General features: G+C 51.1%; 5 protein-coding genes across 5 annotated transcripts; 3 read left to right on the plus strand and 2 right to left on the minus strand.

Annotated features, from left to right (window-relative positions):
* Nucleotides 1–88: 88 nt before the first annotated feature.
* RAD15 (DNA-dependent ATPase of the nucleotide excision repair factor 4 complex) lies at nucleotides 89–2,482 on the plus strand (the record flags this gene model as incomplete). The annotated part of the gene is made up of 1 exon (XM_051731112.1): nucleotides 89–2,482. One exon carries the CDS (start codon nucleotides 89–91, stop codon nucleotides 2,480–2,482), a length of 2,394 nt encoding a protein of 797 aa, XP_051589047.1.
* A 493-nt stretch (nucleotides 2,483–2,975) lies between these two features.
* Nucleotides 2,976–3,516, minus strand: J4E82_004839 (uncharacterized protein; the record flags this gene model as incomplete). The annotated part of the gene is made up of 2 exons (XM_051731113.1): nucleotides 2,976–3,186; nucleotides 3,242–3,516. 2 exons carry the CDS (start codon nucleotides 3,514–3,516, stop codon nucleotides 2,976–2,978), a joined length of 486 nt encoding a protein of 161 aa, XP_051589048.1.
* Nucleotides 3,517–4,709: 1,193 nt separating this feature from the next.
* Nucleotides 4,710–6,417, minus strand: J4E82_004840 (uncharacterized protein; the record flags this gene model as incomplete). The annotated part of the gene is made up of 4 exons (XM_051731114.1): nucleotides 4,710–4,918; nucleotides 4,969–5,674; nucleotides 5,724–6,212; nucleotides 6,331–6,417. 4 exons carry the CDS (start codon nucleotides 6,415–6,417, stop codon nucleotides 4,710–4,712), a joined length of 1,491 nt encoding a protein of 496 aa, XP_051589049.1.
* A 385-nt stretch (nucleotides 6,418–6,802) lies between these two features.
* J4E82_004841 (uncharacterized protein) lies at nucleotides 6,803–10,447 on the plus strand (the record flags this gene model as incomplete). Its single annotated transcript, XM_051731115.1, has 1 exon — nucleotides 6,803–10,447. The coding sequence occupies one exon, from the start codon at nucleotides 6,803–6,805 to the stop codon at nucleotides 10,445–10,447; it is 3,645 nt and encodes a 1,214-aa protein (XP_051589050.1).
* A 591-nt stretch (nucleotides 10,448–11,038) lies between these two features.
* J4E82_004842 (uncharacterized protein) lies at nucleotides 11,039–14,467 on the plus strand (the record flags this gene model as incomplete). Its single annotated transcript, XM_051731116.1, has 11 exons — nucleotides 11,039–11,170; nucleotides 11,234–11,449; nucleotides 11,524–11,665; nucleotides 12,037–12,104; nucleotides 12,153–12,386; nucleotides 12,442–12,560; nucleotides 13,063–13,126; nucleotides 13,177–13,380; nucleotides 13,459–13,617; nucleotides 14,025–14,186; nucleotides 14,237–14,467. 11 exons carry the CDS (start codon nucleotides 11,039–11,041, stop codon nucleotides 14,465–14,467), a joined length of 1,731 nt encoding a protein of 576 aa, XP_051589051.1.
* Between the last annotated feature and the right edge of the window lie 1,048 nt (nucleotides 14,468–15,515).

Below are 15,515 nucleotides of genomic sequence, written 5' to 3' on the forward strand. Positions count from 1 at the left end.
TGGAAGGCAACGCCCAAGCTCGTCTGAACTTTGTCACCACCAACTCCCCTCCGCTACAACTAAACCGCGCGGGCGGTGGATCATCAACATGAAGTTCTTCATCGATAACCTTCCAGTGCTATTCCCGTATCCGAGGGTATATCCAGAGCAATATGCCTACATGTGCGATCTCAAGCGCACTCTGGACCAGGGCGGCCACTGCGTCCTCGAGATGCCTTCAGGCACGGGTAAAACCGTGTCTCTGCTATCGCTCATCGTCGCTTACCAGCAGCACTACCCTGAAAAACGGAAGCTGATTTACTGTTCGCGTACCATGTCCGAAATTGAAAAGGCCCTGGCTGAATTAAAGGCGCTGATGAAGTACCGTACTACTGAGCTGGGCTATGAGGAACCGTTTCGAGGTCTTGGATTAACGAGTCGCAAAAATCTTTGCTTACATCCGTCCGTCAAGCGAGAGAAGAGTGGAACCGTAGTAGATGCCAGATGCCGCAGCTTGACAGCGGGCTTTGTGAAGGAAAAGAAAGAGCGAGGCGAGGATGTTGAGCTCTGTGTATATCACGAGAACTTGGATCTCCTAGAACCCCACAATCTCATACCGCCCGGTGTATGGACCTTCGATGGCATACTGAAGTATGGTGAGCAGCAGAAGCAGTGTCCTTACTTCACAGCCCGGCGAATGATGCCTTACTGCGACGTCATCATCTACTCGTACCATTACCTACTAGATCCAAAGATCGCAGACAGGGTGTCGAAAGAGCTTTCCAAAGACTGCATCGTCGTCTTCGACGAAGCTCACAACATCGACAACGTATGCATCGAATCTCTCAGCATCGACCTTACAGAGGATGTATTACGGAAAGCTACCAAGGGTGTCAACAACCTCGATCGCAAAATCACAGAAATGAAGAGCAGTGACGCAGAGAAGTTGCAAAACGAATACGCGAAACTTGTCGAAGGCCTCCGAGCTGCCGACGAAGCACGAAACGAAGAGGCCTTTATGGCTAACCCAGCGTTACCAGACGATCTCCTCACCGAGGCCGTACCCGGTAACATACGGCGAGCTGAACACTTTGTTGCCTTCCTGAAACGTTTCATCGAATATCTCAAGACCCGTATGAAGGTTCTCAATGTGGTTGCAGACACACCACCAGAGTTTCTAAAGCATTTGAAGGATCTTACTTTTATCGAAAGGAAACCCCTCCGATTTTGCGCTGAGCGTCTGACATCACTTGTCCGAACTCTAGAACTCACAAACATCGAAGACTACCAACCCCTCCAAGAAGTCGCGACGTTCGCTACACTAGTAGCTACCTACGAGACTGGGTTCCTCCTGATCATCGAACCTTTCGAGTCAGCAACAGCCACTGTCCCGAACCCGGTGTTGCATCTGACTTGTCTGGACGCTGCGATAGCCATCAAGCCCGTCTTCGAACGCTTCTACTCCGTCATCGTCACCTCCGGAACTATGTCTCCACTCGATATGTACCCACGCATGCTTAACTTCAACACTGTGGTTCAAGAATCATTTACCATGACGCTGACACGCAAGTCATTCTTGCCCATGATCGTCGATCGAGGCAATGACCAGAACCAAGTTACCTCGCAATTCGAACATCGCAACGACTTGCAAGTACAGCGAAACTTCGGCAACCTGCTCATCGAATTCTGCAAACTGACTCCAGATGGCGTCGTCGTCTTCTTCCCGTCATATCTTTACATGGAGAGCATCATTTCAGCATGGCAAGGCATGGAGATCCTAGACACGGTCTGGAAGTACAAACTCATTCTTGTCGAAACTCCTGATGCACAGGAAACTGCTCTCGCCCTGGAGACCTTCCGCACAGCTTGCAACAACGGCCGCGGCGCTGTCCTACTCTGTGTCGCACGAGGAAAGGTCAGTGAAGGAATCGATTTTGATCACCACTACGGCCGTACTGTGTTGTGTATGGGCGTACCCTACCAATACACTGAATCGAGGATCTTGAAAGCCCGTCTAGAGTTCCTTCGAGAAACCTACCGCATCAAGGAGGCAGACTTTCTCTCCTTCGACGCCATGCGCCACGCAGCCCAATGTCTTGGTCGTGTCATTCGCGGTAAAGACGACTACGGAATCATGGTGTTAGCGGACAAACGCTTCAACAAGAAACAAACCCAACTCCCCAAATGGATCCAACAAGGCCTCGACGCCAAGAGCACGAAGCTGTCTATCGACCAAGCTGTCGGCGCAGCCAAGGCTTTCTTGAAGGATATGAGTGTGCCGTGGAGCCGAGCAGAACAAGAAGGTCATTCGTCGTGGTCGCTGGAGGATCTTGAAGCTCATCAGCGTAAGAAGGAGGCTCATGGTATCAGCGGTACAGACAACCCAGCTATGCGTGCACTGGAAGGAAGAGCCGAAGTTGAGCGTATGGAGGTTGATGAAGTGGACGAGTTCGGGGGCACGGCTGACGTTGATGCTGAGATGGCTGATTTGGCCGACGAATAGGACTCCGGAGCTGTGACACCACCCAGAAAATACATGGACTTTATGCATGGTGGTATTAGTGATATTCCCAGGTAGTTGGTTACGCGTCGGAGGTGAAATAGTACGATCCTGGATACGGTAGAAAAAAATAGACAACGAAAGCACATGCTGTGCCGTGTTCCTGACTATCATACTCATAACAAATTATGCGTCTATCTGCTCCTGCCTACAACCTGTATTAGACGCAGGCTGTTCACTGGAGCTTCACAGCATACAGAAATGGAATCAAAATACAAACATTGCATTCAACTATTGACCGATAAGCGGTGAACACCTTACTAGGAAACTACGCACAATAGATCAGCGACCGGACTCCTTGCGTGCTACTTCGAAATAAGGATGAACGCCCCCATCCGCTATGCAGAACTCCCCAGGAAAAGAGAAACTCGGACCATATGCTGTTTTGTAACGACAGACACCAAGAACCCTGATCATGCCTCGATCTGCCCAACATCTATATCTCCATATCCATGAACAGCCACTTCTTGCTTGTCAACTCCTCGCCTTGGCTGAACTCGTCGAGTGTCGTAAGACCGAAGCCGATCCAACCCAGATCCTTAGTCAGATTGTTAAGGGCGGCCTGATCGGCGTGGCGGTCGATGCAAAGGACGAGACGGTTGCAGGAGAAGTTATCGACTTCGCAAAGTTCGAGGAGGGCCATGAGACTGTAAAATGTTAGTACACCGATATCGGGAAAAAGCAATATGCATTATGACGCACCCAGCCTTGAGGTCACCATTGATGACGGATTCATCGAAGAAGATGAACATGGCCCTCTCGTCCTCCTTCTCAGCAACAAACCCCCGGAACCTAATCCCACCAACGTAATCCCACATCTCGATGTAGTCGGATATCGCACCCTTCTCTTCCTCGAATCGCACCATTTCAGGCACATCAGATTCAGTCGAAGAGTCGGAGTAGCGACGTGCATCGATACCGTAGTCATTGGTAATAGCGGTGGTTGCAGTCGTAGCGTTGTCAGATGGCATACCCATCACTAGCGAGTTCTGGCGATGCTGGCTCCCCTCACCCAGGAATACAGATCGCAGTGTCTCGCAGAAGAGTCTCTCACACTCTCCCGTGATGGTGTATGCTGCCCCCCCTCTGCGCGCCTTTCCACCTCGAGTGGCGGACGCGTGTTTGGCGGCGAGGGGGGGACTTGAAGGGGGTGATGGAATTCCCTGCGAAAGTTAGAAGACGGTATTGTTCGGAGAGTAGGCGAGGACATACCGAGCTGACCTCAGGAACACCACCCAGCCCCGGAAGACGGGGTAGTGGAGTAATGGAAGCCCTGGAGGCTGGCGGTAGCGGCGTTCACCGAGTAGCAGCTAGCGCGGACATTGCTCGCGGACGAGTACGAATGAATGCTACTATTACTACTCATACTACTACTGCTTCGTTTCGACGCCATTGCTACAGTATTGCCACGGTTGATTTAGTAGTCGGTGTAGGTTTGATGATAGTCGAAGGACGATGATGCGTAAGCAAGGTTGTTGGTTGAGGTGATCACGGTGTTGTTTGTCGTTGGTGTAACAGAGGGCTCGAGTGCAGGTTGACGTTGAAGTTGGGCGACGATGAAAGAGGAGTTGGGTTAAAGCGTTGTGGGGTCTTTGGGCTCGTGCACGCAGATGGCGATGTGAGTGGTGGGCCGCTAGCACTAGAATCTTCGCAATTTCGGACACCTCGGCTGCGCGTGAAGTCATAGCCACTGTTTCTGTAGGTATGTGAATTGAAAGCCTTTCTTAACGGCTTGACCGATCACTTCAATTGGGGGCATACGAAGCATATCTAGACACCAGACATGTTACTTGCAGATTATGTATTACTACATATTCGAGATGTCAACCGGAACACCGTAGAACTTTTCAAAGTAGCTTCCTCAGCGAAATTTTGCTCTTTGGCAACATCGCCTCGCTATATCATTTACAGATGACCCGCTATAGGAAAAGACATTGGCGAAGAGGACTGAGAGATCCTTCCTCCTTGCACGCATCTAATGAAACAGCCCAGATTATGCAAGTCGGATATCTCAGACGACGCGCTATGCAGTTGATACAGAGACGGAAAAGGAAACGGGAAGAGGCGCGAACGCACGCAGGCCAGTGGAGTCCTGCACAGGAGTGGAGTCGGATCCTGGTGGGGGCTGAGTGGACCCTATTGCGCGTAGGCAAAGTACTGACAGCGACATTTAACCGACGGAAATGCACTTGATGTCAAAGATCAAGTCAGAGTTGGGGGGAATGTCCGGGGGAGCACCCTTCTTGCCGTAAGCCATCGCGGCGGGGATAGTGAGACGACGCTCACCGCCAGCAGTCATGCCAGCGACACCGACGTCCCATCCCTTGATGACTTGACCGACACCGAGCTTGAAAGAGAATGGCTTGCCCTTCTTGTTGGCTATTTGATTGTTAGTTTGAGTCAAGACACGATTAGTTGGGGAAACTCACAATCAAACACCTTTCCGTTCTTGAGCTTGCCGATGTAGCGCATCTCGACACGGTCACCCTTCTTGGCGGCCTTGCCCTTACCCTCCTTCTTGTCGTCAACGATGACACCGCTGACGTTGCGAGGTCCCTTAGCGGCCTCCTTCTTTGCCTCTGGCTTGGCATCGACCTTGGGGGAGCCAGTTGGGCCCTGCTCAAGGTTCTTAGCGAACTGAACCTTCTTCTTGTCGCTGCTGGGGGTATCAACCTTCTCAGCCTTCTTCTCGGGCTCTGCAGCCTTGGCAACAGCCTGGCCGTCGTTCTTCTTCAGCTTCTTAGCTTCCTTCTTGCTAAGCTTGGCGTCACCATTCGTCTTGCTGATCATGTCATCAAGAGTGGCATCCTCCTCGGCAGCGCGCTTCTTGTTCTTCTTGCCGGCATCAACGAGCTTGGGAGCTTCCTCCTCGTCAGACTCAACCTCAGTGATCCTGGGGTCGTTCATACCGTCGAGCTCGTCGTCCTCAGACTCGTCCATCTCGTCGAGCTCATCCTCGTCAGAACCCATGTCGTAACCGAGGCCCTCAAGACCATCGTCCTCGTCATCCTCATCGTCATCCTCCTCGGGGAATACGAGGTAGTTACCAGTAACGTAAACATCGTGAGTACCGCTGACAGCAAGGTAGACTTCCTCGCCTTGGCGGACGGTGATGTCGAGAGGTTGTTGGTAGTGCTGCGCAAGTGTTAGTCAATATTGCTTAAAACATGATGCTCAAGCATACCTTTTCGGGGTCGAGAGTGCACAGGACAAGCTCCTCAGGCTCGTCCTCATCATCCTCATCATCTTCGTCATCCTCGTCGCTCAAATCGTCGTCGTCGGTGACCTTGGCCTTGCCCTTGGCCTTTCCCTTGCCGTTGGTCATGCCGTCAATGTCCATCTCGTCGGCCTCGAGCTCTTCTTGCAGCTTCTTGGTGAGGGCTGCCTGCTTGGCCTTCTTTGACCGGGCAGGGTCGCTGGGGCCACCGTTCTTCTCGTTCTCGCTGTCCTCGGAGTCGGACATATCCGAGTCGGCCTCAGGAAGCGCACCAGCAGCGCGCAGACGAGCAGCGATGGCCTCGATGTCGCCCTCCTCGTAGTCCTCATCATCATCATCCTCGCTGTCATAGTCTGAGGGCACGCGGATGAGCTTAAGGGTTGCGCGAGGGTGCTTGTGCTCATCATCGATTTGGGGCTCAGCATCTGGGTCGATAGCGGCCATAGTAATGCGGAACTGGTCATGGTTAGAACGCTTTTATCGATTTGCGAATGCGACAGAATTTTCTTTGGAAATTTCGGCGCAAAACTTTCGCATGGGCAAGCAAGCCACACGAGGCATCGAGAATACTCACAGTGACAGACTGGTCGACAGCAGCCAGGATGGGAATGCCTCCAGCCGGAATGCGACGTCCGTAGACGCCTACAGGAATGGACGACATGTTGAAAGTGATCGTATGTTCGTAATCGGAGAAGCTGACGAAATTGGTGGGAGGAGAAAGTCGTCTGAAGTGTTCTTTGCTCAGGTAATTGCACAGCTCGGGGTCAGCTGGTAGAGCCGGATAGTAGTGAAAAGCGAGAAACTTGAGAGCAGCGACTTGGAGAGGTAGAAAAAGTTCGCCAAGTCCTGCAGCTTTCTCTTAGCGTGCTTTCACCGCCGGCAGAACGATCCACTTAGCCTTGCTAGCGTGACGTTATCGCGCTTTCAACGACGCGCCTCTCATCACCAACACCAATATCGACATGTCGCAGCCGACACACCCTCGCGACGCTCAATCATGACCCCGGCCCCGATGAACGCTCTTGACCCACCATACGACTGACACCATGGGCTCACGCCTAGAGAAGAACTCCGAGTCGGTCCGGAAGCGCATCGCCAGCCACAAGTTTGACGGCGAGGATGGGGAAGAGTACAAGGGTTCGGCCTTTGGCGGCTTTAACGACTACTTTAGGCGAAAGAAGATCAAACTCCAAAACCTCGATGCCGATATCCGACGCCAGGCCGGTGACAAGCCCCAGATATTCAAAGGGGTCGTGGCACATGTCAACGGCTACACCCAACCATCGCTCAACGATCTGCATACCCTTATAGTACAGCATGGCGGCGGCTTCATGCAATACCTGGACGGGAAGACTACGGTGACGCACATCATCGCCAGTAGTCTAACGCCGAAGAAGGTTGTTGAATTCCGGCGATACCGAATCGTAAAGCCCGCGTGGGTCGTCGACAGCATACAAGCGGGCAAGTTGCTGCCATGGAGCGAATACCGAGTGGTAGACGAAGGCGAGAAGCAGAACGTCCTGGCTTTTGGTAAGGATGGAATGACCAGCACGGCAAACGTCAAGACGAGGGGTTATCGGGATCAGACAGATGCCAGTTGGTACACAAGTCAGTTGAGGGGTAGTCAGGCCGGTCCTTCTAGTACGCCAACACCAGCCATCGGTACACGCTCGCACTCCTCGAATGAAGAGCAGCGACTTCCCACATCAGAGGATGACATCAAGGATCTGTCGCCCTCTCACCAGCCGGACAACGTGCTTGACCGACCCATATCTGGAAAGCCAAGTAGGGCTGCGAAGCTCGTCACACCACCCAAGACTAGCCCTGCGGTGGTCCCGGCGGATGTAGATGAGATTATCGACGATGTCCACGACAGCCTCTATACCGACCCGAGCCCACCTCTACCTCAACAGATCGAGTACGAGAATGAGATCGAATCCAAATCGAGAAAGACGTCGCGCGCGCCAAACGCCCTAAAGCCTAAGGGACGGGAGCTTACTGCAGAAGAGCATAATGCCATACTTTTACGAGACCCGGACGTTCGCAAATCTACCGTCGTAGATCCTAACTTTCTAGAGCAATACTATCGCGAATCACGCCTGCATCACCTATCCACTTGGAAAGCCGACCTGAAAGCAGAAATGCAGGCAATAGCAGACGAGAAGAGCTCTTCGCAGAAAGCCAAACAAAAATGCACATCAGGCGCCCGGCGCTACATCCTACACGTGGATTTCGACAGTTTCTTCGCCGCTGTCAGCTTGAAGAAATGCCCAGAATACAAAGACAAACCCGCAGCGGTTGCACACGGCCAAGGTAGTGGCTCTGAAATTGCAAGTTGCAACTACCCAGCGCGTACGTACGGTGTCAAGAATGGCATGTGGATGAGGCGAGCTCAGGAGCTCTGTCCGGAACTCAAGATCTTGCCATATGACTTTCCTGAATACGAAGCCACTAGTCGTACGTTCTATGAGGCCATCATTGCTACAGGTGGATTGGTGCAGAGTGTAAGTATCGACGAAGCGCTCGTCGATGTCTCGAACCTTTGCATCGCTGCGGGTGGTAGCAATGGGAAGCAACATTCTGAAGGCAGCATTCATCGCGAGCAAGCAAAGGCCGAGGAAATTGCATTGAATCTACGGGATGAGGTCAGGTTAAAGACTGGTTGTAATGTCTCCGTCGGTATCGGTAGTAATGTCTTGCTCGCTAAAGTAGCGTTACGCAAAGCAAAGCCCGCTGGGCAGTACCAGATCAAACCCGAAGAGGTTTTAGACTTCATGGGCCAGCTCCAGGTACAAGATCTTCCTGGTGTTGCTTGGTCGATCGGCGGCAAGCTTGAAGACCAAGGAGTGAAACTTGTCAAGGATATTCGCGAGCTCACAAAAGAAAGACTCGTTCAGATTTTAGGACCCAAGACTGGAGAAAAGTTATACGAGTACTCAAGAGGCATTGACCGCCAAGAGCTGGGTGAGCAAGATATTCGCAAGTCTATCTCTGCTGAAGTGAACTGGGGCGTTCGGTTCGAGAATCAACAACAAGCTAATGATTTCATCGCAAGCTTATGTGGAGAGCTGTCGAAACGATTGTTGAGTCAGAGAGTAAAAGGCAGGCATTTCTCAATGAAGGTTATGCGACGCTCACCCGATGCTCCTCTCGACCCTCCCAAGCATCTCGGCCACGGCAAATGCGACACACATAGCAGGAGTGTGATGTTAGGTGTCGCCACTAATGCCAAGGAAATTCTCACGAAAGAGGCATTAGCTATGCTGCGCGGCTTGGGCTTTACCCCGGGTGAGCTTCGAGGGTTCGGTATGCAGTTGACGAAGCTTGAGCCTATGAAGAATGCTACAGATGGCAGTCTTGAAGGCTCTCAGCGAAGATTACAGTTCAAAGTCGGCCAAGGCGGACCTGTCCGTGCCGCGCGAGCTCCAAAACCTGTTGAAAACCCGATTGCAAAAGCGATCGTAGAGGACCCCATTCAAGACGATCCAGAGACCCCACGAAAGGCAAAAGCATCGTCAGGAAGCGAACATGTTCCATTTGGCGCTCCGACACTCAATGCATCAACACCTTCTCGCCGTCCGCTAAACATGTTAGGCACACAGTTCATCATGCCTACGCAGGTGGATCCTGATGTACTTGCCGAGCTACCAGAAGACATACGATCAAAACTCCTCCGCCAAACGCGCCAATCATCACCCACCCCCGCAAAAGTTGTAGAAAAAAGAGGTAACCCCAACACACCTACGAAAGCCATGGCTTTCGCCACAACAGCACTTCCCAACCAGTCTCAACTGGACCCTGATATCCTCGCTGCTCTGCCAGCAGAAGTTCGTGCCGAGGTACTTGCGCAGTATGATGCCAACAATACGCCCTTCTCTCCATCCCGCCGTCCAAAGGGCGTGGACCAAACGTTACTACCTCAATCGCCACGCAAGAATAGGATCATAGGTATCCCAGCTAAGAAACCCATTGTGCCAGTCAAACGTGGTAGAGGTCGTCCGCCAAGATCCGCAATGCTCGCCGCTGCTGCACAAGCAAAGTCCATTAGCATGACTGGCAAGACACTCACTCAAGCCAATTTTATCTCACTCAAGAACCCGGCACGAGAGAGTGTGAGCAGGGAGAACTCCGCAGGTCCAAGCGAAGATGCTTTCGAAACAAGCGATATTACCCAGCCGTCTGAAAGAGATGACCTTGACCTAGACTTCCTCGCTGAGCTACCCGAAGATGTTCGCAAAGAAGTTCTCGCGCAACACAAAGCTGACAAGATGAGTTCCTTTTGTCTCGCCTTAACCAGAAAGACCAAATCTGCACCCCTACCACAAGCACGTAACGAAGAACCTAAGATCAAAGTCTCTCGACCTGCAAAACCGACGTTTACCACTCAGAAACTCTCAGCGCAGGCAGATTTGAGAGGTGCCATGAGGCAATGGATTGGTGCTTTCATGGATGAAGGGCCTTATAACGAGGACGTTGTTGCATTGATCAAATATCTCAACAAAGTAGTCCTAGAAGAGAAGAACATGACCAAGGCAGTCGGTATGGTGAAATGGATTGACTATGTCATCAGTGACGAAGCACAAAAGGGAAGCTTCCCGAAGGAGCAATGGGAAGGCGCCCTTGTGCGGATTAAAGGAAGCGTTATCAAGGCGGTGAAAGACAGAGGGCTGAGCACAGTTTGTTTCGATTAGATTATGCTTTACGGTCTGTTACGAATGAATGAAAGAGTTGCACGCTATGTCTCCTGCCCTGTCAAGGGAGGGTATCTCTATGTTTAATCATTATACCCCATTTCTGTACGTGTGATGATACCAAGTCTCTTCATTTTGTCAATATTTGAGGGCGATATCGCAAGGACTTGTAGTACATGGCCTCCGACTACTCGGTTTATCATTGTGGTGAAGACGAGGAGTATCATCGAGGATCTGTTTGCTAGTACCAAGCACAAAATTTTGGGGGAGGTACAGTTGACTGGCATCGACAGTCAAAAGCCTTGGCAGTGGGGTTTCCGCGTTTGCGCATGGAGTACGCAAATTCACTTATTCATGTCGACGAGTCATGTTGCAAGCACGGTTAAAGGATAGAGGCACGTGTAGGGTCGTGTGTCACAGTGTTCTTGCCCTGTGCAGACCTCGTTTTTGAATCACACTGACCACTTCCCATAACTGACTACCGCTCTTACTCCATAACACCTGACCTTCTGCCGCTCCATTGTCCCCAAATTTGAGTTACAACATCTCCTTCATCCTGCGACCTTGAACACACACTCCTACTTCGCCCACATGCCGACCATCATGACAACGCTGATGGCTTCGCTTCTTTGGCTACTTGCCTACCTGAGCTGTGTTTCAGCGATTGCCGTCGAGATGCTTGCCAGCAACGACACCTCCATAGTCAGGCGCGGCACCACAAATGCAAGCAAACCCACCTAGATTGTAGTATCGTAAAACGTTCTCACTAACAACGAGGTTCATCAGGCACTGCAATACCCATACTCCCTCCAACTCCTTCTTAGCGTCGCTGGGGTCCACCAATACCGCTGGTTCATCTACCAAGGCCCTCAAGGTATCGCTGTCGATCCCTGTGAGGATCACGACGGCCAGATGCCTGCGGAATTCAAGCGCGTCTTCTATGGTGTGATGTTCCAGGATGAGAATGATGCTATCAACCATCCCCCGTTTCCCGATCGCAAGGTACTTTGACCACCCATTGAGCTTGAGGTTGGGCCTTTTTGCTGCATTTGCATGCTAATTCAATTCTTGAACAGGTATACACCAAGATCGAATACTCTAATTACGATGACTGCAAGTACATAGGCACGGGTATCGATGCTGGGCAATTCCGATGTGGAGACCACTACATCATTGATTGCGCGAAGGACCCTAGATACGATGAGGCTACTATCAAGTGTGATGATGATCAGCTGCCGAAGTTCCATCGAGGGTATAATTGCGAGTTCTAAGCGGTTGTGCCCAGTGTCCATAAGGCGATGGCGAAGGGCGTGAGATAGATGTAGATCTCTCACCAGTCTTGCGCACTGACTATCTCCTAAAATTCGAATCTCTCACTATGGTAATTTCTGTTTGCTCCACTGGACACTAGCCTTCTTTGGCCGCCGTGTCTGCCTGCTCACGCCCGTTACCACGATCCAGTGATATTTTCTGTCTCCTACACCAGTCGAACACAGTCTATCAACTCACAGAATACTTACTCACATCATACGACCAAAGCATCCAAAGATTCTCGATAACGATGACTTCTTGGATCACCTTCCTTGTAGGCATTATCGCCTGCCTCGGCTTCGCTCTTGCCGCACCCGTTGAAGAGACCGCAAGCGACGTCACTCCAGTAAGTCGCATCACTATTGAAACGAAGCTTCATACTGACGCACTAAAGGGCGTACTGCGAGGCCAGGGCCCTTACCCCTACTCTCTACAGATCCAAGTTTCGGAGGTCAAGCCCTTTTACTATGTTTGGGATATCTTCCAAGGACCTAGCGGCATTGCTGTGTACCCTTGCGGTGATACGCGCTTCGAGAAGGTCTATCATGGCGAGCCCGGATGGCATACCGACAAGCTAGATATGGTTCAGCCTCCCTTTCCCCAGAACTATGAACCTTTCGTCCCGGAGGTGAGTTAATATTTGTCACACGCTATATGCGTCGCGTCTGCTAAGTCTTTTCCAGTTCGACGTCAAGATCAAGTACGGCAACCGTAACAACTGCGTATATCACGCTACTGGTGTAGACCCTGGTCAATTCCATTGCGGCGACGAGTACATAGTCGACTGCAAAAAGGATTTTAGGTACGGACAGCAGATTACTTGCGGAAACCCACGTCCCCGCTATGCTGCCGCTTGGGTTTGTGAATTCTGAACATGGGCAAGCGCTTACCCGCAGAGTGATGGCGGTGGGGAACCAGGCTTTTCTTAGGCCATGACTGGAACTCTTGATCCACACCTTTAGCTATGGAGATGATACACTGTTCTGTGTAGCATGAATGAAAATATCACAGTTGCATTCTCTTTCACCCTCGTTCTCATGTGCTTGAATACGTGCAGATCCGTGACCTCGTTTTATCCTACGCACGTCCTAAGTTTTCCGGTCTTTTACCGCCAGATGGATAAGTCAGCTTCGCCTAGTACCACAAAGAATAAAAGCTCCTCAGCGTAGACTTTTCGTTTATTTCTACCTTACCACCGAGTTGCACTGCCACCACTCGAAGGAGCAAACTTGCAAACCACTCACCATGTTCGCGTGGTTCACTTTCCTTATATATGTGTACGCAGGCCTCTTGCTTGGCTCCAGTCTCGCAACACCTATCCAGAACTTGAGCATGGAGTTGCAGAATAACCGCACCACACACGGCCTTGTAAGTTTCCAGCGTTTGTCCAGTCGCTCAGTTTTGCTAACCAATCACAGCAAGCTGAGGGATACACCAACTCCATCCAGATCATGCTTGATCGGGAATCATACAGGGACTACTGTTGGGAGTTGTTTGTAGGTCCGTACGGCAAGAAAGCAAACCCTTGCGGGACAAACCACAAACCGTTCCGTCTCGCGGCCATGTCCGGTGTCTTCGGTTACGGACGAAATGATATCGATCATCCCCCGAACCCACCTGCGGTAGGTAAAACTTGTTCGATATACACAAGAAATGGTTTCTAGAGATATAAAAGGGATAGGTGGCTGACCGTTCTGCAGATGGAGCTTTCCCTTGTGGACAATAGCAAGAACGAGTGCAAGTGGAAAACCGACGGCGGCGGTCACCCTGGTCAACTCATCTGTGGCGATTGGATGATTATGAATTGCGAGCGAGACGCGAGCTGGAACGATGGTGCTATCAATTGCCATGGCTTCTCGGTCCATCGGGGCTGGGCTTGTAATTGGTAGACTGATATGGTCGGGCCATGGAATTGAACTCAGCAAACGAATCGTTTCCTCGTCCAAGGAGCGTACTGAAGATGGTGAAGTTAGATGGATCGTCACCGTAACGGGTAGAACTACTGAAGTACTAGACTTCTTCTTAGTAAATAGATGATTACCGACCTAGACGATGGGTAAATTCACGATCCGTATCATGGTCATCTGTCTACTTCTGGTAAGGCCTCACTAGGAGGGCGGTGTTTGTTCGCTTTGATCCGACCTACGTCGTTTGACACCCGAGTAGTCCGCCATCTACGTGTCAGCCCCTTAGTTTTGCCCAGCTTATAAGGTCTTCACGATAAGAACTGGCTCTGTGATATCATGCTTTCTCACACTACTCGTAGAAACAAGCAACACATACTGGACTGAAGACTGCACCAGCAAATACGAAAATGCTGTTCTCACTGTTCATCGGCATAGTCGCTTTCTTACTGGGCACGGCTTCCGCTTACCCTACCAAGGACCCCGTCACACAGGTACCGGGCAATGATACCAAAATTTCCTCGGTCAGCATTCCAAATATCTAGAAAAAGTTACCTACTGATCCAGTCCAAAGGACTTCTACGATGCCTCCATCCAGGTCCTCCTTAACCGAGCATCGGGTACCGAGTACTACTGGGAAATGTTCCAAGGCCCATCTGGCCAAGTTGTTCAGCCCTGTGCCTATCCTGATCCGTTCAAATTTGCCTCCATGAATGGCCCCTACCATTACAGGCGAGACGCCATCGACAATCCCCCGAGTGCCCCTGCTGTAAGTTCTCATATCCATCGCACTGGATGCTGCTAGATGGTGGTTATACGGAGTTGCTAACCACGAGTCTTTAGATGGACCTCAAACTCCTCAGGTGGATGGACCATGACGATTGCGTATGGAGGACGCACGGTGACGGCGATGTTGGGGAACTGATTTGTGGCGATTGGATGATCATGCCCTGTGAGCAAGATCCGGAATACTACAAGGGGGTTATCAGTTGCAACGGTCGGTCTTACCATCGTATGTACTCTTGTAGGTACTAAGAGCGGCTGATCTCTGAAGCTGGATCGAGGACAACCTAGCTCTGAAAGTGCGTGCCCATGACCAAATTACCTAATCCTTACTGGTGTATCTGATGCGCACTTACCTTGCTCAATCATCCCTCATAACAAACTCATAGGCGACAAGTCTTCCAGATTGATGTCGTTACATATGTGAATCGCCAGAATGGTAAGTGAAACAGTCTTGTCCATTTCGATGTATTCTCCAGGCAACCTCCACATCACCACTGTAATTTGTCCGCCTTTCACTGGTGAGAGTCCCTGCTGATAGGTCCAGGCACCCCGCTCTCTTTCTATATAAGCAGGTCTACCCCACCACCACCCACCTTCCGGCTTACCAAGTATACCGGACTGCAAACAATAGACAATCAACATGATTCATCTTTCCACCATCCTTGTCTGGGTCTTCGGGCTGTTGGCTGTTATCGCAGCCTCACCTATTTCCCAGCCTACGCCTTCCGATATCACTGAACGTGCGGTACGACATCTCTTTATCTCCCAAAGGCTCCCAAGCTTCTACTAATACAAACAAGAATGATAGTTCGCTTCAACTCGTGTTCGGCGAAATGCTCGGCAACCACTTCTGGTGGCTCTTCCAGGGCCCTCGGGGCATTGGAGTCGACATGTGCGGCCTTGACGAGCAATTCGAGCTGGTTAAGTTATGGCCTCATCCTGGCACCGCCAACATAGACAGTCCGCCTTTTCCAACTAAAGTAAGCGCAACGTTTCCCACTATTGTCTCAGCGATCATGTAATGTCCTGACCGTACCTGCGGTCCACGTCTCAGTAAGAGTCAAGAC

Source organism: Alternaria postmessia (genome assembly GCF_024291825.1).
Source record: "Alternaria postmessia strain BMP 2775 chromosome Unknown scaffold_24, whole genome shotgun sequence".
NCBI classification, from domain to species: Eukaryota; Fungi; Ascomycota; class Dothideomycetes; order Pleosporales; family Pleosporaceae; genus Alternaria; species Alternaria postmessia.